General features: G+C 43.3%; 1 protein-coding gene across 4 annotated transcripts in view; it reads right to left on the bottom strand.

The window, feature by feature from the left end:
- Window positions 1-3,365: 3,365 nt before the first annotated feature.
- Window positions 3,366-23,242, bottom strand: part of ELAVL4 (ELAV like RNA binding protein 4) — a 153,315-nt gene continuing 133,438 nt past the window's right edge. For 2 of the 4 annotated variants that reach the window (XM_060083358.1, XM_060083348.1), the window contains exons 4-7: window positions 12,117-12,270; window positions 9,956-10,181; window positions 8,267-8,305; window positions 3,366-5,260 (exon numbers count right to left, since the gene is read on the bottom strand). In XM_060083358.1, the coding sequence (XP_059939341.1) occupies window positions 4,891-5,260; window positions 8,267-8,305; window positions 9,956-10,181; window positions 12,117-12,270 (789 nt within the window). In that variant the 3' untranslated portion in view covers window positions 3,366-4,890. The remainder of the gene's footprint in view (window positions 5,261-8,266; window positions 8,306-9,955; window positions 10,182-12,116; window positions 12,271-23,242) is intronic. The other 2 variants (XM_060083367.1, XM_060083376.1) reach the window with 2 other exon arrangements.

Below are 23,242 nucleotides of genomic sequence, written 5' to 3'. Positions count from 1 at the left end.
TATGTCTGTTAGGGAACAAATGCATAGTGCCTACGGAAAGTCAGGACAAAACAATTTCAGGAACTGGGAGTCTCCTGAATCTTCTATGGTAAAAGGCAATTAAATGCCGAATTTTGACAAGGATAAAGTAGCCAGAACCAAATACTGACTGAGTAGGGGCCCCAAGAGACTTTGTGTCAAACGTACATTTAAATGTTATTCTTTGGGGTTTAAATGTTTTATTCAATAAATAATGATGAATCTTGATGAAAGAAATTTAAACAGGACTCAAGTTGATAAAAACTGCTGGCTGCAACCATCATTTGGTCAGTGCTTGATCTTTGGTAGTGGATGTAAGTAGTTTTGACGCTGGTGGTGATGATGTGGGGTGGTTATAGACACCAGCACGTGTTTTTGGCCCTCTTCTCTTCCTATCATTTTGACAGAAATAACACTAAGTAAATGCCTTCAGCCTTCTCTGGCATGCAATTCTTCATCCAAGCAAAACATAATGTACCTAGGACCTGAAAGAAATTTAATAATCTCTGCATTCTTGTGATTTGTTAGACCTTTCCTACAAACACGTACAGAAACTATACAATGTTTGCCTGGAGATTTGAGGTTAACAGGCTTACACTTGCAGCAAGACGGATTTTTTATTAGATGTTAGGCAGACAAGTTGTGCTGATGATGGGAAGTGTTGCCAAGAGAGTATATGTAGAATGTTCTTCTTTGGATGTTTTAAAGATCTATTGAAACATCTACAGATAATTGTGAAACTTTCAGGATAGATCTGTTGGAGGGTGGGGAATGAACTACATGAACTGGTAAGATCCCATCAACTTCCAATATTCCAAAATAAGTATCAATTTGTTTAAAGTGCACTAAAATGACCCCTTTAAGGAACAGGGGTGGTGATGATTGGTAATAACTATCATAGGTTTGGCAGCAACAGTTTTAGACCCTATGTACACATTTGCGAAGCTCTGTTATGCCTGGGGGTAGTAATTAGTTTGAATGCCCATTTCTCTTCAGAAAACGAACATAGCAGCTTGTCTTTAAGACAAAACTAAAAGGAGAATCTTTAAGTATGCGAAGTTCAGGCTGACTTAGAGTTTTAATATTTAGCTTGGTTAATTAAATCCTATTCTTTGCCCTGAATTTAATTATCCCAACCATTGAGGTAATTTAATATAATAATAAAAAAGGAGCTAATGAGAAATGGAAGAGACTGACTATTCCTTCATCTGCATCAGTGGGGGCATTTCTTCTTCAAGTGTCAGTTTGTGGATGGTGATGTGATGTTTTATGGGGTATTATGAATTTTCAATTAGTGAGAAGATGAAAAAGACAGACAGTAGATCATCAATGAATGATCATATTAGGAAATCACTGAAAAGCTCATCTGTAAAGTTCAGGGCATATTTTAATATGACTTCATGATACCTTAGGCAGTCTTTTCCCCCTAGGCTGAGTTTAAATCACGTTCTTATACGCAGTATGAAAAAGTCCTTGTTTAAGGTTTCTATTCAAAGGTAAGAAAGTCAGATACTTGACACTTCTAAGCAAAAATGAGTTTAAATAAAGAGGTGACCTTTCTTTTCACTTCCAGTACAAAATGGTCTGTTTCCTTACTATTGCGCAAGCTTTGCCTTCTCAATGCTGAGGTGCTGTGCAGTTGTATCAGGCTTGGATTCAAATCCCAGCTGGAAATTTGCTAGCTGTTTCAAGTTAATCTCACTGAGCCTCAGTCTTGTCATCTGTGAAATGAGGATAGTGCTATCTCCTTCTTCCAGATGGCTGCAGGACCAAGAGAGAGAACGTAGAGGGCACCACACAGCCTGTCTGACGCATAATAGAAACTCTGCAAATAGTGACTCCCTTTCTTCTGCACAAGTCACAAGTATGCTTATAAATGAATAACAGACACTAGTGGATCATAATGCCAAACAATGCCAAATGTGTCGGCTCATTATCAACCAGGACAGTGCTCCTCACACTTTAAAGTACCAGTGATTCACCTGGGGAGCTGGTTAAATATAGATTTGCATTCAGCCAGAGATTCTGCATTTTAACAAGCTCCCAGATGACACTTAAACTGCTGGCTGGAGACCATACCTTTAGTAGTGTGGAACTAGGGCAATGACTTTTGAATACTGAGTCGACTTTGAGAGACTGGGCTAAATTGCAAAACAGGAATTTACTCTACCTTTTTTGTTTGTTTGTTTAATGGTAAAAATATTGGGGAAATCTGAAGATGCTACAGAAAAAAAAGTGTGAGTGAACACATTTAAAAATCTGGGAAGCTCAAATCCATTCTACACACTTTCATTTATTGTCTGGACAAAGTACAAATAATTCAAACACAACAAGATTATGAAAAAAAAACATTTACAATACTTTCCCTCAGAAATCATCTAAACTAGCAAGATTAACATGAAGTCATTCATTATAACTAAAGTATACAACTGCCTGGTCCTAAGATTTTTTTTCCTTTTTTTTCCCCCCCAAGAGTGAACACTTTATAGAGAAGAGATTTTGGCATGCCTTTCCCACTAATGCTTAGCAAATGCATCAAGCTTTGCCAGCAAACTGAGTTCATTCATAGCAGGTGATGTTAAAAGGTTTCCCTGAATGTTGAACGAGTGTTCTCTGAACTGAAATCTGGTGTTTTTTTCTCAAAACCGAAAAGAGGAAAAAAAACAGAAAAAAAATTTAAAGGAGGAGTCTATGATGCAGCCGTGGTTTTCGTTACCTCTCTACCACTACGGCTACTACTACAAAGTTTCCCTCTTTAGTGTGAAAACAACAGTTCTGTCTACATGCACTTAGTGGGTTCAGCATGAGAAAAAACGCACAAAATAAGCACAAGTTATAAATAACCATAACGTTTTATTACCATTAAGACTAAACTGGTATTGAAAAGATTGTATATAACAAGACAAGAAAAGCAATAGCAAATTTAACTATCAACTAGATTATGCATAGCGAGTAACTGTTTCTATTACCCAGGGAAGAGCATGAACCCTTGTATTTTTTTGTTTTGTTTTTGTTTTAAATATATAACCGTACAAAGCACAAATATACTAAAATGATCAGTGCACTGGACGTGGGAGAATGCTCCCTCAGTCATTTTGTTCCCTTAGCTCTGTTTTGTTTTCCCCAATCTGAATTACATTAAAATAAAGACCCAGTTGTTTTTATTTTTCTACTGTGCAGTAAGAAAAAATATTCACAACAAACATGACAATATATCAAACAATAGTTCTACACAAGTTACCTTGATACCTCTTTAACTGTCACTTAAATATCATAAGAAAACATTTTAAGACATATACAAACAAAACTAGCCAAGTGTTACAACTTATAATAAATTAACCCAAAGAAAAAATAACTTTATATATATATATTTATATTGTATATACACATACACACACAACAGAATGACACAATAATATGCTTCTTCCCATAGTTTAAGTAAACAAATAAGTAGTCTAGCCAATCTAGCTATATTTGATCTCGGCCATAGGCATCATCACATCTGCGATTAAATAAATAAGTGTTTCAAGCAACATAAACAGTGTTTCAAATGTACCAACACAGCCCAATTCTATCAGCATGGGCTACAAAGTGAATTTGAAAATTCCTTAATGAATTTAAAGCAAATGTAGTTTTTGTTTTCCTCTCCTAAACACATTACATTTAACTATGATACTAAGATATGTAAATAATTTCGTAGCACCTACTGCTCAAACTAAGGAAGTTTTAGATCAAAAGGAAAAATTAATCTTTTTAATTTTGTTCTGCTGACATCCCATACTGATGACTTAAAGAAAAACTGTCTTTCAACTCATCTCCTTGCTTTTGGGTTTTGACTGTGGGGAACTGTGGTACCCTGGGTAGAATGAACACTCCTTTCCCCTAGTAATTAATAATTTTTTTATTATTATTACATGCTATGAAAAGATATGAAGATCATCTGTTTATAGCCCATCCTTCAAAAAACAGTCTACGAATCCAGTTTAAAACACACATCTTGATCTCTAAAAAGTTACCAGTGCAGTATGAACGCGACAAAGTTGTCAATTTCCCCTAAATTAGCCAGTCAAAATATTTTTTTCTCAAATCCAGATTCTCTTGTAAAAATTCTTTATATTTTATAAAAATAGATTTTTCTTGAAACCCATTTTCAGCAAAGAGACCACCTCTTTGGCAACGTTAATGTTATTAAATTGTTAATGTCATCAGGTATCCCCCTCGCCCCCATCCCCTAACAGAAGACTGTTTTAGTTCACATGATATAAAAGAAAAAAGGAAAAATAAAAAAATTTGCAAAAGTTTCTTTAATTTTTGCAATTTTTATTATTCCTCTTTAATTTGTGTGGGTTTTTTTTTTAACCAATCTGATTGGATCAACATTTTGACAAAAAAGAAAAATCTTTATTTTCTTTCTTTGAATCCCATTACTTTGTAAAAATTGTTTTATTTTTATTATTTTTTTTTGTTTTTTGTTTTTCTTCTTCAAATGAGCGAATGGTCATCTTAAAAAGACCCACCTTCAAGGAAGGTAGTAAAGTTAGCTGGCTGGGTAAAAATCCCTGCACGTCGCTATCTATGTATATTATAGTCAACAACGACAGCTATGAAAGAACATTCAATGCATCAAAGGTATTTTTTTGTGTTTTTTTTCTTTTTTTCTAAGCATTATAAAATCCTTTCCTGGTACACCTCAGGATAATCCAATGTTTTAATACTTAGGCAACACTGGCTTATAAAGTCCATGGTTGAATATAAGCCTTGAAAAGTTTGTTTCTCTCTCTTTTGTGTGTGTGCGTGTGTATGTGTGTGTGCGTGCGTGTGTTTTGTTCGTATATATTTATATATATATTTTAATAAGTAAGGATGGGAAATTCAGGACTTGTGGGCTTTGTTGGTTTTAAAGGAAACTTGCAACACTCGGTCTCCCAGGCGGTACCCGTTGAGGCTGGCAATGGCCATGGCTGCCTCATCATAGTTGGTCATGGTGACAAAGCCGAATCCCTTGCACTTGTTGGTGTTGAAGTCACGGATGACTTTGACGTTGTTCACTGCACCAAAGGGGCCGAAGAGCTGCCAGAGGACACTCTCGTCGGAATCAGGGGACAGGTTGTAGACAAAGATGCACCAGCCTGTTCCTGTGTGACCAGGGATGTTCATTCCCACAAGGCTTGTCATCCCGTCAATGGTGATTGGGGAGAACCTGGGGGGACAAGCAGAAGGGGGGACTGGTCCAGACATCAGTCTGACCGTGGATAACACACAGATGCACAGACACAGACATGGGGCAGAGGCCTGAGTGAGTGTTTGCAGGAGAGTCTTCAGGGTTTGAAAACCAAAATACAAAAACTAATGTCTGTGGCATTTCTTCTAATGGGAACAGTTAGACTGGCTAAGGCACGTATATGCCAAGAGAAAGGCCTAGGTCAACTACTAAAAACCACGAAGAACTCCCAGAGCAAGTCTCTGTCATATTACCAAGTATATGTTCATAGGTATCTCACTCTGACCCTCACCCTCCTTCCCCACAATAGATCGTGAGCTCTTCAGAGAAGGGGCCCCACTTCATTCATCCTTTTGCTCTACTTATTTATTCAGTGGATCCCACATGGGAATCTCACAGACATGACACGTAGAAAACACTCAATAACTGCTTATTGATTGAATAGGTGAATAACACTGGTGGAGGTCGATGCTTGGGACATTTCATTTATTTTTTAAGGCAGTTTAGGAGATGGCCCTAGAAGTGCTCAAGTCTACCATCTTTGCAGTCCCTTGACTTAACGGTTGTCAAAGATCTCTCAGTATTATCAGGCATGGAGATACATGAGATCTCTAGATATTATGGGCATGAAGATACACCCATTGTTATTAATCCAATGGGTGGCTTATGTTTCATTTAGCATTTATTCAAAAGAGTTCTGAAAAAAACCCTGAGCAATAATAATAAAGATGTATCACTCCTTGATGTTATATTATCTGGAATTCATTTCTAAGCATCACAGGAGTGAGATTTCAAGTGGTGTATGCACTTATATATCTTGATCACTGTACATCAGAAAAGCAGAAAACTGTTATTTGTCCTATTACAACTACTTTTGTATTAGGCTTCAAAATCTTCTTAGTTTTCACGTAATCTTGAAAAGAAAAACAATCCTTTAGATTCTATTCGCCATCTGATAAAATATGTATGTGATTCATGATGAATGCATCAGATGAAACAATTAGGTTACCAGTGCCTACAGCAGAAAAAATATTTATTAACATTTTACTTTATACCAAACTCATACAGGTATTTTGACTCTATACACGGACTAGTACCTTGTTTTTCATTTGGTTAGGTTTTTTTTTTTTTTTTTTTTTTTTTTTTGAAGTGGGGGATAGGAGGAGAGGAAGCAAAAACTGGGGAAGTGAATGGATAAAGTGTCATTTAGGAATATTTTAAAAATACGCATATATTATTAGAGATTCAAAAGTCCTATGAAAGAATAGTTGTGTATCTAACTAAAATTTAGATGATCAAATGGCCGCTGAAGATATGCTAAACATAACGACTCAGCATATTATTTTTGGTATTGTTCACTACGTCAGTCTTCTCTCTTACTTAAAAACAAATAACAGGACAAAACCAAAAACATCATGGTACAGATTCTTAGAAGGGCAAACCCATGTCTAATCGTTATTTGCATTATTTCTGAACATTGTCTTCTCAACCTTCTCTCCTCCAACTGAGTCAACTGAGTCAACTCCTCCAACTGAGTCTTTCAGTTTATAGGTAGAGAACGGCTATATATTGTAAGGCCAAAGTCAGGGCCAGCAAAGAGGTTTCAAGGAGAGCCTCAACTCTAGATGGTAATGTTACCTGGAGCACTTTGGTAGGAAGGACTCTGGATCCAAATCTGGGTTTAACAGGAAAAAGAGAATGCTCTTGTCAACTTGTGAAGTTTACTATGGGTGGGGAACTGGAGGAGATGGCAGTGTGCATGCTGCATTGCAGTTGTCTTCCCTGACCTCATCTATGTGTAAGCATCACTCGCTTCACAATATTTGGTGCAATCTCACAAAAGTTCAAGAGGAGCAAAGGTATGGGACAGAGCTGGGAAAAAGTGTAAAATGCGTGGGAACAGGCAAACAGTATGCTAGACACGTGGAGATAATTCACAGTTACCCTCATGGGGGCTGGGATTGAGATTCAAGAGGCTGGCACCCTGACAGTGAAGTCTACAGTCAAGTTACTTTCTCCACTGTGTGCCAGTTTCCAGAGCAGGGTACCTACCATGCACAGCAAGTGGTGAAAGGCCTGCCTCATACAGGGAGTGTGACTTGGACTATTCAAGACCACATCTCTTTCCCTTGACTGCAGGAAGGGGAATTAAAGTGTGCAGCTCTACAGAGCAGGATGATGAAGATGCTATCTCCCTAGCAGCTCAGTGGGGCTTATCAAAAGTACACGTGGGAATCTCATGGACACAGTGACATAAAGCACCCAACCTCCCGAGATTCAGTTTTCAGACTAGATCTGGAACACCCTTGTGACTACATTCAGAAAGTCCCCCAAACCTTAACACCACAAAAAGGTTTTAAATAAAAGAAACAGCAAGTTTAAAACATACATACATATATAACCAAGGGAGGATTGCTAATAACTGCTAAAACCTGTAACGAAAGAAACCCCTGGTTGAGGTGCACACAGATACACTTCATTCTCAGGCTGGGCCCTGAAATGCACTTTGAGCTGGGGGCGGGAGTCATAAGGTCATCCACGCACTTATTCATGCTTTGGCCAGGGCTGGTAGTCCGAAATCTAATTTTTCCACTGACAATCATAGGATGATTAGCAAAATGTTCTCATTTTGATTTGCTGGAATCTGCCCTCTTAACTGAATCTTGGCATTGCTAATGTAAAACAGTTGCTTTGCAAGTTTGCAAAATCATCTGGCAAAGAGTCACAGCCTTCCCTCTTAGGGGAGCCGCTCGGAGGACCAGATTATCAAAGGCTTGGTAGCTGTGGCACCTGAACCATAGGAGAAGCCCACCTGCAAATAAAAGAAAAAGTGAAACACACAAACACACTTTGTGTGCCCTAAAAGAAACAAAACCAACTGAGGTCTGAAAGTAAAAGAGAATTTGACATGCTGGTGGAAGAAAAAGGAAGAATTAAAAAAAAAGTAAAGTTAGTGAATTAAAAAAAAAATTCTAGCCCCAGTCTGTGCCAACACGGACATCTGGCAATCTGTGGAGTTTTAATTACCTCTTTACGCCATAGGCCATATTAAGCAAATTGTCCAGCCTGCAAAGAGAAGGAGGGTCTCTGGGTTAATGCCTCACAGATGGCAAGATCGCTCAATGGAACTATTAATAAGAATGCTCCATTTTCAAAGAAGAAAAGCTCAAAAACTTTCCCCAGTGCTTAGGAGTCTATCCGCTGGTAGTTTCCCCTTTTCCTGCCTCCGACTAAAGTAATTCATGTTCGGGTCAATGCTAGAGTTTAAAGCAAGTGTCTAATGAACCTTCCTTTCTTTCAAGGTCTCAATTAATCCCACTCCCCCCACCTGTCAGAACATTTGTGAGGATTTTATTTTACGTTGTGCTGTGAACATTCTTAAAGAGGGGTGGCATCTTAAGTTGTTCACCTTTTACTGTAATGAAATTTATGAATAAAGGTCTCTGCTTCAGATTAACAAAATAAGCACACACATCATGCATATCAGAATGGATCTTTTCTCTTAGCCTGGCTACTTTAACTAAATCTTCTTACCACACACATTTTTTTTTTGATGGGGGGGGAGGTTTGAGGGTTCAGATTTTTAAAAAATTAGCTTACTATTTACAACCTGAAAGCACCTCCCAGCAAACTGCCATTTTGTTATGATCTCCTTCACCTTCAGTATCTTACTTGGGGATAAGCTACTCACATCACGGGGCAGCAGTAACCATAGTTTCCACCATTAGAAGGGCTGCTGGAAAGGTTCTTTTACATAAATACTGCATGTACTCTCACACAAAGTAAAAATTAGATGACTTGGACTCTTCATGAGATTATTAACCATTTCATGTTCAGGGGGCATGGGAGTACACTCCAGAGGCTGATTTTTCTCCTCCTTGTGGCTAGACGGAAGGGCCTACTATCTTCCCATGTGATGTTTGAAAAAGAGAAAGACCCTTTCATTAAAGGGAAGTTGGGACATAGGTGGAATAAAATAATTATGTAGAATTATTATGGGTAGGTCAAGAACATTCTTATCTCTTGCATAACAGAGGTCAGACTGCCTACATGGTCAAGGTTGGACTGCCTACATGGAGAGAAATCTGCCTTTCAGAAATGTCCCAGGAGAAGGGGAACACCCCGTTGCACCTGGAGCTTCCTGGGGGTTGGGTACCCAGAGGAAACACTAGTAAGGCTTGGACAAAGTCTTCCTCCTTGTCTTTCCGGAGTCTGCTGACAATGTCAGAGTAAAGGTAACACAGAAGAGAGGATCCCCTCTACCCCACCAACCCAACAGAGTTACCGGGCAGAAGAAGGGGGAGGGCAGACCAAACCATTCCCTCTGGCAAGGATGTGCCTTCTGGGCTGCTCTTTTCTTTGACTTTATTAAAAGCCACTGCCTTAGCTTTAAGTCTAAACTGCTGAATGTGGTCACTTATCTGTGATTAACTCTTGTTGAAACTGAACCTTCTTATTTGGTTAAATGCAGAAATTTCGTTTCAAGCAAAGAATCTGAAGATTAATCACAGTCACAGTTTGAAAGGGGGCTTAGAAAAGCATCTGGTCCAATCATCACATTTTACACCGGTGGAAACTGAGATTTGGGGGCAATTTCCCACAGTGATTCCTAGAGGCAGAGCTTCTCACCCCGCCCCATGCTTCAGGGCCGTGGGCTTCCCTGGCTCTTGTCCGGCACTCGTGTAGCAGGGCTCTTTCCCCTGTGGGCACGCCTACCTGAACCTCTGAGCCTGGTGGTGAAGTGGGCCAGGGTAGCGCCGGTTGGGGGACTGGTAGAGCTGGGAGAGCAGGGCCTGGCTGGACTTCTGGCTGGGGTTGTTGGCAAACTTCACAGTAATTGGTTCCGTAGCACCACTGGGCTTCTGGCCATTTAGTCCTTTGATTGCTTCTTCTGCCTCAATCCTCTTATCAAACCGGATAAATCCCACCCCTCTGGACACTCCTGGGGAAAGAGAAAGAGCCTTGATAAAGAGTGAACAAACCAAACTGGTAAACATCTCCAGGAAGAGATGCGCTGGGTCCCATGGATTTCCTTGGGGACTCAGCCCACCTGCGGGGCCAGGGCTGAGCCTGGTTTCCTGAATCTTTCTCACCCATCAAAATGCACCTGCCTGCATTTCTGCCATCATGGCCCTGGACTGTGACTCTTACCCACAGAACACAGGCATCTTTCTCATCTGTCCCTTCCAGCCCACACCCCCCCACCACCGTGCTCAGGTCTCAGGTCTCCCTTTAGTTGCTGTAACTGATCACCCACTGTCCAGTTTCTAGTCCTCCAATGTGTCCACCACACCTGGAAACTAAATAATCTATTTGAAAAGCAAACTCTGACCATATTATACCATTTAAAAACATCTTTTATACTTTTTCTGTACCTTTTCAATTTTTTACCTTGTGCATGGTACCTATTCCTCATTGCTCCCCACTCCAAACACAGAAAAACAAATGAACAAAACCCACAAAAATCCCTTCCATAGCTCCATGCTGCGTACGGACGAATTCCAGACTTCTTGGCGTGGCATTTAATGCCCTTGATGATCTGGCCCCAACCCCCTGTTGAACCTCATGTCAGCCATGCTGAACTGCCAGATATTCCTTGAACAGGTTATGTTCTTCCTCAACTCCACGCCTTAGGGTATGTCCTATCCACCTATTCTACAGGATACATCCTATCCACCTAGCATGCTCTGTCCCTCCTTCTTGCCAGATAACTGCAAGTCATCCTCCAAAACTCTGTTCAAACATCACCTCCTTGATGGAAACTTCCTTCCCAACAGTGCCCACCAGGCACAGCACGCCTTCTCCTGAGCTCTTGTTGGGCAACGGACAGCCCTAGCAGGTACTCATCACACTGGAGTCTTGTACGGGCAGGACTGTGCCACCTTCATCCCTGGTCACTGGTGTCCCTCTGCGCAGCGTCTGGGGCAGAGCTGCCTTCAGTGAGGGTTTGTGGCAATAGTCAAATGATAAACACATGCTAAGTGGCTCCCAGGGGGTGTTTTAAATTAGAGTAGGTGAAAACCTTCTGTCATCAAAAATGCAGCCTGGGGGTAAGGGGGGGGAGGGATAAATTGGAAGACTGGGATTGACACATACACACTACTATATGTAATACAGATAACCAATAAGGACCTACTGTATAGCACAGGGAACTCTACTCAATACTCTGTAATGGCCTATATGGGAAGAGAATCTAAAAAAGGGTGGATATATGTATTTGTACAACAGATTCACTTTGCTGTACACCTGAAACTAACACAACATTGTAAATCAATTGTACTCCAATTAAAAAAAAATGCAACCTGGGTGCCTTTCTTACTGACAGGTGGTGGTGGCGGTTGCTTTTCTTTATGATGGCCAAAGTATCACAGCACCAGATCCTGGGTTATACCTGCACTGCTGCTAACTAACTGGACAGAAGTCACATGCCCCACTTTGGACCTCTGTTTCCTCAGGTGTGAAATGAGGCAGTTTGCGGTTGCCTCTAACTTTACAAGGCTATCGTTGGAGACAGAGCTATACATATCGGCTCTTTTCACATACAAAAGTAATGTTATTTGGTTGAGTGTTGAAAGAGACTTTGAAGGTCATTCAGCCCCCCTCTCAGCCTGATGGCTGAATCCTCTTTACAACTCTGCCAAGTAGTTTAGCTGCTGCTGGAACAATTCCCACGATGGAGATCTCCTACTTCCCAAGATGGCCCATTTTAAATTTCGGCAGTTGATTGATAAAAAGTCTTTCTCTTAGGTCAAAAATCTGTTTACTCATGACCCATATCCTTTTCCCCAAGTAACCACTACCCCTCTGCTCCTATGGGTCACAAGGCACTGGCTGGTGACACTGAGACACAAAATAATGGCAAAAAAAAATACTTAACCTGTGACTTGATCCACCAGGATTCGTGAGGTGATGATACGGCCATATTGTGAGAAAAGCTGTTCCAGTTCCTTCTGGGTCATGGTTTTGGGAAGGCCGCTAACGTACAGGTTAGCATCCCTGATTGAGGCAGAGCTTGGACGGGCATATGAGACCTAGGAAAAGGCAAGAGGTGCTAAATCCATTACAGGCAACACCCTCTGAGTGGAGACTGAGTCGACAACTGAGATGACGGCCCCGCGTCTATCATTCTAACTCACAGTGTCAGTTCAAATGACTCTGTAGTTCAGATTTTTAGCTACTTTTGTAATAGTAATGAGAACCAGGAGAACAGCAATAGAGGAACAAAAGGCGAGTTGGTGATAACTTAAAACAAATGCACAGATAAGGGTCTCTAAGTGCAGAACAAACTAGCTGCTGTATGGCAGCTGTTAAATGCAGAACTACCCACGCATGGAGTTCTGAAGATGTACCTCCTGGATGTGGGTGTATAGATGATTTACTGTATCCAACACATAATAATCTTTGAAAAAACCAAAAAAAAAAAAACCCCATGAAATTCTGCTCTGCAGATTTCTTTCCTTGCCAACCCCGCCCCACCCCCATCCCCTTCTTGAACACATAAAAGCGATCAGTTTCTCTGCAAGATATTTTTATGTCCCATCCTTTGCGTTGTCCCAGTCTGTTCCCACAAGGTCTGCTCTCGCTGAATGACAAAGTGCTGGTGAAATGGGGCTGAATGAACATCTGCTTGCGAAACTGGATATGTGACCTTGTCATAACATCTGCAAGAACCAGTTGCCTTCTAACTTTGAGGCGGAGCAGATGAAACCACAATCAAAAAAAAAAAAAAAAATGAGGGCACGATGGAAAGGAGGGAGGGAGAGGGCAGTGGAGAGAGAAGTGAGCCTCACCGATGGTTAGAATAAGTTCGACTTTGTAAATCTGTCCTCCCGGATCTCTCAACTGCTTTTTTTTTTTTTTCCCCCAAAAAGCTAACACAGAAGTGTAAACAGATCTGAAATTCCATCTGCAAGAAGCCAAATCTGTAGCAGTACACATAAGCAAAGCAAACCCCAGCAGTCATTAATTTTAGACTTTCATTTACTTATTTATTTATTTTTTAAGAAAACAACATCAGACGTTTGAAATATAATTTACAGCTAGTCTAACAAAAGCACTTTCCTGCTAAAGCTATTTCTGGGGCGGTTATGGCTCAGAATAGATGACGAAAACAGTCATTTCGGAGCACATCCGACAATGTTGGACAGGAAGGGACCTATATGCCTTATTAGCATTTTTTAGTTTTATTTAATTGGTATAACCAATTCACAGGACCTGCTAAGACTATAAGGGTGAGTGAGTGAGTATGTGTGTATGTGTGCTCTGCATACACAAAAGCATGTTTGCAAAAGGAATTATACATGTTAAACTGGACTTTTGGCATTAGGAACTGAACCTCCAGCAGGGAAGGAGACCTTGCACCTGAGAATGGGCCTAGCAGCGGATCATGCAAAGAGGAGTGAAGGATGAGCAGACCCCCTCACCCATGTCACCCTCTCCCTTTCCATGCAGAGATGCCAGGTCCCCTTCTGGGTTCCACACCTAAAAATAGATGTTGACTCAACAGATAAAATGATGTGAGTGACTAACCTGTCTTGCTGGCCTCCTCCTGCCGATGGAGCAAGGCAGCTAGTCTGAGCACTTACCTCTTCTAGAAACTCATGGGTGGCCTCTGTAGGCTCCTTCCCAGCACATGGATAACATGCACAGAGGCCATTTCATGGAGGGTCCCTGTGTGTGTATCTGGGGGTGGGGACTGAAGGACCCAGAATCCCATGTGACTGCCAGGACAGGGCATCACTCTACACAAGGTTCTCCTACCCCTGTCCTTTCAGGTTATAACTTAGCAGAACTATGTTTTAGGCATGAGGAGGGAGCAGTAGGAAGAGGGAAATAAAAACATCACAGTGACATGTCTATGGTAATGAGGGTCACCCTTGTCTCACCTCTGCCAATTACTGACAAATTAATTGTCTGAATGATCTTCATGCTCCGCAAAAACATACCTTCCCACCTCTATGTTTTTTGTTCACAGGGAACATTTTTCCACCTACTTCCTCAGGTCCTAATCCTGTTCTTTTTAAGGCCCAGATCAAATGCCACCTTCTCTAGACAGCTTCTCCTAATCTTACCTCCTCCTAAAAACCCCCCTCGCAGTGCTCTCGATGAACCGCACCCATGGTACTTAGGCCATCTGACCTTGATTTTCCATCTCTCTATCTAGTCTGCTGAGCTCCTTGAGGTCATGTGTTGTGTATGTGTGTCTTATTCATCTCTGTGGTTCTAGCTCCCAACACAGAGCCTGATACTTGCAGGCAGGGTGCTTAACACCCACTGAAAGAGTGAATGAACACCCACGGATCATAATGAATGACTTGGGCATTAATGGCTCTTTGGGTTAACTGCAGCTTGGATTCCTCCACTTAAGGGGATCGCTGAGAGCTAAGCATTCTGTGTTTTCCTACTAAGTCATAGCTGTGTTGTCCTACTAAGCTAAGAGCTAAGAGACATGTTTCCCATTCTCCAGTATCAGGGCTTGGAAGGACTAAATCTTGTTCGAGAACTAGATGTAGAGGTCTCTCTTAGCGAGCATTTCCTGAGGCTCTACTATGAGCCAGGCATAGTGCTGTATGCTGGGGATACACAACAAGCAAGAACAGGCATGGTCTCTTGCCCTAAAGGACTTCCAAGTCCAACAGGGGCAACAGACAACACACAGCAGGTACTCAATAAATAAGTTGAATGGAAGAATGGTGCGTATATGGACCAATGATCATAATGCCCCAAGATGTGTGCCATTCCAGGGCTGTATATGTGGGGCTGGAACATAGAGAAGGGGAAGTTAGTCTCCCTTTTCTTTTTTTTTTGCGGTACGTGGGCCTCTCACTGTTGTGGCCTCTCCTGTTGCGGAGCACAGGCTCCGGACGCACAGGCTCAGCGGCCATGGCTCACAGGCCCAGTCACTCCGCGGCATGTGGGATCTTCCTGGACCGGGGCACGAATCCGTGTCCCCTGCACCGGCAGGCGGACTCTCAACCACTGCGCCACCAGGGAAGCCTTAGTCTCCCTTTTAATTAAGGGTTAAAAGGGCCAGGCAGGAGACAGAGCTGAGGTGAGACCGGTGGTGATGCAGGTCGTATCACAGTGTGTGGTGGGGTCAGGGAGCCATGGCCTGACGATAGCCCTCCTCTGTAGTGAGGACAAAAGAGATGATGAAGGTCAAGGGCTTAGTGCAGTGCCTGCCTGGCACCCAATAAATGCACAATGCTTAGTAATGACCTTGATCCCCTTATTTTTGGGCAGCTAGAGCTGGGGTACAGGGGAGAGCAGGCTGGGGACAGATCGGCTAGGGAAAAGGAGCTGGAACTGGAAAGTCAATGACAGAACCAAAACCATTTCCCCAAAAGGGGATTCTGACAGAGGCAGAATCTCAGAGAGGGAGAATTACTGTGACAGACCCCAGTCACTGAGCAGTGACACATCCCTAGGGTGAACAGCACCTCAATCGTTCACCAAGCCTAAATCCCGCTTAGTTTTTCTCCTCTATTTGGAAACTTAGGTCTATTGCTCTCTTAGCTCCCTGTCTAGGAAACCTGCAGAAGTGGGAGGGGGCGAAAAACAACAGGAAAAGGATCTTCCCACATTCAACATCCAAATGCTCGCCCCAGTATCGAAACTTTTCAAGTTTCTTCATACATTTATTAAACCCTAACTGAGTGACTACAGGTATCAGGCCCTTTGTTAGGCTGAAACATTTCTTAAAAAATCGCTGACTTTTAGTCCCTCCAGAGAGTCCGCCATTGCTGGCTTATTAACCCTACTAGAGCCCGAGGCTTCCAACGCTGGAATAAGTGCCCTAAAGAACACTGTGCCTCAGACCATCAGGATCCTGCTCACTTCTTTCATCCAGCACCTCTGAAAACAAGACTGGTATTTCTACGCCCGCATCCATCTTGCTCTGGAGCTCAGGAGCTGGAGTGGGGAGATGACCCTTCTCTCTCTGGGTAAGGGTGGCCCAAAGGCAGGTGACTGTACAAATGATCTTGATGGAAGATTTACAGTCAGTCCAAACTCCTTATCCCTCCCCATCCCTGCAGGCTCACAGTAACCCCTACTCTCTGCAAGACTGACAGTACAGCACAGAGCTTATGAGACATGGGCTGCTCCAGTACTCACTAGCTTTGTGACCTTGGGCAAGTAATTTGATCTTGATAAGTCTGTTTCTTTACTGGTAAAAAGGGGAACAAGTCTCCTTTGATGGGTTATTGTAAAGAATTAAGACGACAGACTTAATGTGTCTAGCACATACCTAGAATTTAGTATCAACTTGGTAAATATTATTATGTGATGACTCAGATAGACTTTTGTGGGTCAGTCTGGGACTAGCCCCCATTGGGACACACCTTCCAATTTTACCACACAAGCAAACATCTGGAACACTACCAGTAAGCGCCTATAAAGCACTGTCCTCCTCCATCAGACTGGTGGGGGTCTGGATCATCCTTTATCACTTGGCAGCCATGAATTTCCTTTAGCACATTCCTACAGATTCCACTGCCTCACAGCCACAAAGTACTTTCCACTTTCCAAAATGACTTTACAAGGCTGTTGTCTGCGGTAAGGCAGGCACTGTCATTCATCGCAGATGGGGCAGCAGGACCAGGGCTGGGGCTGCCCCTTGCGACACAGCACTCACAGGTTCCTTCACCTGCTCACAGCCAGGGCTTGGCAGGGTGGGAGGAACAGCACGGCCTGGGGAAGAGCTTTCCTGAGTCATCGGGCAACACCTTGGTCCCTGTCTGACCCGCCACGGTACAGAAAAAGAGAGCAGTTGCAAAGCATGATAAAGACAAGATCTTGAGTGCTATGAGGAGGGTAAAATGAGAGGAAAGGGGCTTCTTTAGGAAAACACTGGTATTAGAAGATGAGAGTTCATTCATTCCTCCCCTTCTTGAACACTTACTGTGTGCCAGGCCCTGTGCTGGGAGAGTTTTTGCTTTAAGGGTTCCACAGTCTGGTGAGGGAAGTAATCAAACAAGTGGGGAGTGTAATACAGAGTGCTGCTCCTGACCGGGGGAGACTCGTTTCCCACGCCCGGCGTTTCCTCCCATGCGGAGGATATGCCCCCTGGAGTAACAGTCCAGGCCTCTTTGTACCCCTGCAGCCCCTCTTCTCTGGGGAAGTGGGGCAGTGGCTCTGAATAGGCTTCAACAAGGGAAGTGAGCATGTGTGCCTCAGACTCTGCCTGCTCCCTCCCTTCTGGGAGCCAGCTGCCAGCCGGAAGCCCACTTTCTACTCCAGGCTCTAAGTTCTATGGGAGCCGCCTATGCTCTCCTGTGGGGAGGCCTATGGGGTCCAGAGCACCTGTGACACAGTATGTCAATCTGTCAAAGTGTGGGGTTCCATGTTAGGAAGCCCATTGTGTCCATGGATTCCATCTGGGCCTTAATCATTAATAAAGAACTTAGGATTCCATAAGTTTTTCTCTTTTTGCCTTATCTCTCAATTGGTTTAAAACTTGGATGTACAAAACAGGGGTGTCATTTGTTGGGCCCTTTTGAATGACAAGGATCTCTACTATTAACCGGATGTTTTCACGAGCTAGGCATTCTATTCACAAAACTGCTAATCTCCACAACCATAATTCATGGTAAGTGGAAATAAGAGTGACAGGTGACGCTGGTGATCTCAGCAGAAAGCATTATCCTTGAAATCTGTTTCACAGAAACTTGATGTTGGAGGTGACCTCAAAAGTTCAGGGCAGGGCTTCCCTGGTGGCGCAGTGGTTGAGAGTCCACCTGCCGATGCAGGGGACACAGGCTCGTGCCCCGGTCCGGGAAGATCCCACGTGCCGCGGAGCGGCTGGGTCCGTGAGTCATGGTCGCTGAGCCTGCGCCTCTGGAGCCTGTGCTCCGCAACGGGAGAGGCCACAACAGTGAGAGGCCCGCATACCGCAAAAAAAAAAAAAAAAAAAAAATTCAGGTCAGGATGTAAGACAGCTGGCCAACCACCTTACACATTTCCAAAGACAGGAAGCTCACTACCTTATGAGGCATCCTCCACCATCACTGACCATCACTGATTATTGGAAAGTTCTTCCTTCTGCTGAGTTCAAACCTGTCTCCCCTGTAGCTTCCAACTTTCTCCTATTTCTATTCTGGCTCCACACACTAGGAGTATCCTTCCTGTCCTCAACACCCCTTATCTTGTGGGTCTCACTGATAGGTGATAGAGCATCAGGCAACTATATTTTAAGACAGGTCACTCCAAGGAATTTCTCATTTATGTTACTTTAACTGAAATGGAGCATCTATTCTGGAATGGAGACAGGGGTTAAGAGCAAGAGTTTGGGGGTTAAAGAGATGTAGATTTAAATCCTAATCACTTACTAGCTATAAATGGTAAGCCTTGAGGTAAGTCACTTACACTTTCTGAGCTATATCACTTGAATAACCTAGTTTAGAAGCTTTCTAATAGAGCTATTAGAGCGTTAAACAAGCTAATGCGTATATGATTCTTAGGCACTATGCCCTGCACTCAGTAAGTGCTCAATAAATAGTGGCTTGGATACAATTGTTGTGTACTTAGGCCTTATGCCAGACACTGAGGGTACAAAGATGAATACAACAGTCCCTGACATGTAGGACTATTAGTCTAGCAGAGGAGACACACTCCTTTCGGAAGATCAGGCTGCAGATTTTCCCCTGTCTGTTGTAACACCGTACTCTCTGAGTGAGCAGAAACTCCCTAGAGCAAACAGATCTCTGGGGACAGACATTCCAAAGAGGCCAGGAGGATGGCAGCAGAGAACAGACTCTGGTGCTTCTAGGGCCTTCTAGGCGCACACCCTCCCTGGGACTTCTGATCCCACCACCAGGAGCTGGGAAAGAAGAAAGAAGCCAGTTGGCTCCTAGAAACAAGAGTTATCATTGTGAGGATCAGCTCACCCCTGTGCCTGTGGCCGCAGCCCTGCCCACAGGCAGGACAGGTGTCTGCTTATGTGGCCCCACTCCTCGTACTTCCCCCACCCACCACCTGATATATGATTGATATGATATTCTTTTATCATGGGCAACCTGATGGTAATGTTTCTAATGAGTTCTGATTGTGCTACTTTTTGCTGCTCAAAACCATCAGTGTTCCTCCAGCACCTTGTGATGGAAGCTCAAATTCCTTACCTGAGCATCCAAGGCCCTCTGGGATCTGGCCCAGCCTCTCATCTCCTGCTAACCCCTCTAAGCACCCCATGCCTCAATTCAAACAGAATGTCTCTGGTTCTTACTATCTGTTCATCCTCATGGCAAAATGAACTCCTGCCCATCCTTCCAGGCCCAGCCTGAATGCCACCTCCTCCATGAAGCCCAGGCACAAATGACTGCTCTCTCCTTGGACTCTACAGATGATACACATTTCAGTGGCAGCAGCTATCACACCCTGCCTCCTATCACAGCCATCTGTGCTAACACCTCATCTGCCCAAATAGTCTGAGCATTCTAACGGTCTCTGCAGACCCTCTGTGGCATCTAGTCTCAAAGCCTTATGTAGGGCAGGAGCACAATAACGTTCTCTGAATTGAAACAAAATGTGTAATACACTGTATGTAATGAATGCATTTTAGTTCCTTTCCCAGGCACTGACTCTGATGTGGAGAAGGAGCTAGAGGGAACCACAGATTTGAAGCGTATCCAAGAATATCATGAGAGTACTTCTGGCACAGAGTAGGCTGGATAAAGAATTCTTTTAAAAAATGGTGTGGTGATAGAATTCGTGTGCCTTAAGACTTCTTTTAAAAAGTCCATCTAATTATCAAGGGGGATTATTGGTATGAGGACCTTGCTGTCTGTCTAGTGACCCCCAGAAGGGAGAGATATGCTAAAGGTTTTATGGCCTGGTTAGCGGAAGAGCTGGTCTCAGATTCAGGGTTTAAGGCACCGAGTCTCTTCACTAAACTTCAACTCCTGAATCTTGCTCTACTGGTAAGACTGCTGTGGCCACTTGGAAGCTCCATGATACTTTCCATTACACAAAGTAAGACTTAGATTCATTCTTTATGTATCTCTGAAACATGTAGGTGGGGAAAATGTCTTCCCCTCTCCCCACGTCATTTTTACCTTAGGGGTAACCCTATTCACTATCATCTTCATGCTGGGGAGCATTACTCAAGCAATCCACTATAAGTCAGGACTACCTATAAGTGAGATATTATTAGTTCCATTTTCTAGATGACAAACTCTGGCTCAGTGAGGTCAGGTACTTGTCCAAGGTCACACAGTTGAACCAAGACAAAGCTGGATATGACTAAGTTCTGGGATCTTTCCACTATGCCAGGCTATCGTGGACAGTGAAATAGAAGCCATGTACTTGGCACAAACTGCTACTTTCCCTGGAAAGTTACCAAGCTGGAGAGATCACGCTATAATATTTTATTAGTTAGACTTAAAGTTGGAAGGAACCATTCTGTAGATGAGGAAATAAGTCCAGAGAAATCAACTAAGTTGTCCAAGGTCATCCTAGTAGTTTCTAACGGAGCTGGACCGGACTCTCCATCTGAACTCAGAGCTCTTTTGAATGGACAGCAAGGGGGAAGGGGAGAGGGATGTGGCTCTGTGACCTTTGACAGACCAGCTGATCTGCTCTGGGGCTTCATGGTAACCATGGAGAAGTGATCCTTTATTCCCCAGGGCCGCTGATATTCTAGGCCAGCATTGTCCAACAGAACTTTCTGGGATCAAGCAAACGTTCTAGATCTGTGCTGTCCAACATGGTAGCCACCAGCTACAGGTGGCTATTGAGTACAACATGCCTAGTGTGACTGAGGAACTGAATTTTTCATTTACTTTTAATTATTTTAAACTCAGATGTAAAGAGCCATATATGGCTAGTGGCTACTATACAGAACAGCTCGAGGTCCAGGAACAACACAAAGTTATAGCATCTCAGAGCTAGAAGGAACCTTTAGAATCATTTAGTCAGACTCCAGCCTGGTATAGGAATCCCTCTAAGTCACCCCTAAGGACTCCATTTGCCTGTGTCTGACAATCAGGGACTCACTACCACCCAAGGCAAATGGTAGACACATAGATTCTCTTTCCAGATTCTTGACATATAGGATTGAGCTTCAGAGTCACTTTTTTTTTTTCTCTAGAGAATGGAAAAGCAACCTTTGTGAAGTGAATATGTGAGTGCAGCACCGTTTGGCCATCTTCCTCGTTTGCCTCTGGACAACACTTAGAGCATCTTGTCTTTTCAAAACGTGGAGCTGAGAAATGGAGACAAGACACCAGGGATGGGTTGACCAGAGTGGACAAGAAAGGACCACTGTTTCCTGGGATCTGGAGTCCACAATTCTCCTAAGACACCTGGGGTGTGCTGAATTTTTTTTTAAGCAGCTCACATCACACTGTGGGATCTTTTACACTTGTAGACAGCTAAGCCTCCAAGCCTCATTCCACACACTTCTGAAAACTTAAGTGTCCTTGTAACATGCGCCTGCCCAATTTTCTTTTGTAACCCAGACACAGGACACTGTGGATGACCTTTAAGATACTGGGAACATAAGAGCCTCACTGGGCAGAGTAAGGGAACTGTATTTCCATCTCTCAAACTCCTACATCTGTATCTGAAATTAATCACTCAACGGAAGTTAACAGGGCGCTAGGAAGCAAAGCAGCCAAACGGAATGTGTCACAGGAGAGAAAGTGCCTGGTACAACCGGGGTAGATGGGTCTCCCGTTTCCACTGGTGTTGCCACCCCCTCTCTTCACTCCTCAGGGATTCAGTGATCCAGTCACCCCTGCTGACCTTGGCAGGGAAGCACTCCCACACCGGCTCTGACTACAGCCATAATGCGGGAGGAGAGAAAATGCCTTTTTATTATTAACGAGACTGAGGGAGGTCGTCTATCATTTCTGGGTGGGGTGATATCTGCCAGCAGAAAATGATCTGCTAACTCTCCGGGAAGCATTAAGAGCAGTGATAGGAGAAATAATTGCTTATGCCAAGAGCAAAGAAAAGATGCCTCAGCGGAATGGAGGCCTTTAGCAAGGCAGGTGGATTGCGGGTGCGGAGGGAGGGAGGTAAGGCTCCCTGATGACCCCTGGCAAGAGAAAGAAGCAGGAGGGGCTGGAAACTGGAAACTGCAAAACTCAAGTGTGGAAAGATCCCCTGGAGGCACCGTTAGTGCTATTAGAAGAATAACGAGAAAATGGAGAAATGGCTAAGCAACATCAGAGCAAGAGGCTGAAATAAAGGAGCTGCTCTCCTTCCCTTGGAGAAGCAGGGTTTTTTCCCCTTCTGAAAAGGCTTCACTCACACACCTTCCCCTCTTCTAGTTCTGCTCCCTCTGGAACTGGGCTGTTGTCTCGCGATAAAGCTTCTCTTTTACTCTCTCACCTCCTCTCCTGACTGAGTGCCAACGCTCCTGGGTTCAGTCAGAGTGGCAGGAACAGCTTTTTTGTCCCCTCCTCCCGACCTAATCCTGAAATCACTCACACCTCCACTTTGCACAAGAGCTGTGCTCTGGGAATGCTTTCTTTAAATTCATATTTTTATAATTTGAGTAATAGCTTCATGCAATGATTAGGAAGAGAAAAGCCACAACATCATTTGTAAATGTAATACAATGAGAAAAGGAAGGAAAAATATAAAAACGTTAATAGCATGGAGCTGGGAATGGCTGACATTGCCTTCATCACATGATAATGAATTTTCTGAATTATTTATAAATAAGCCTGTTTTGCTTTTAAAATGAGTCAAAAAGCTCCTAATAGAGCTGAGGAAAACCAAAGTCTAAGGCTGACAAAAACTTAGCAGGGAAGCCTGCAAGCCTCTGGTTTCGTTCATCAAACAACCTAAGTGATGCACCAGTGCCAGGTGAACCTACTTGGAGCTTTACTTTGACCAGATCCCTCTCCTGCTCAAACCGTGCACAGCTCCCTACTCCGGCTCCTCTACCCCAGTCAAGTGGGAACCCCTGCAGCCCTGTGGCCGTCCCCATCTCACTGCATTAAAGGCGCTCCTTCGCACGTTTGTGGCTCCCATGAGAGACAAGTTTCCAGAGGCAGA

The sequence above is a fragment of the Mesoplodon densirostris genome, chromosome 2, assembly GCF_025265405.1.
Source record: "Mesoplodon densirostris isolate mMesDen1 chromosome 2, mMesDen1 primary haplotype, whole genome shotgun sequence".
Classification (NCBI taxonomy): domain Eukaryota; kingdom Metazoa; phylum Chordata; class Mammalia; order Artiodactyla; family Ziphiidae; genus Mesoplodon; species Mesoplodon densirostris.
Note: the sequence above shows the minus strand (reverse complement) of the source record. Positions and strands in the feature narration are given on the sequence as shown.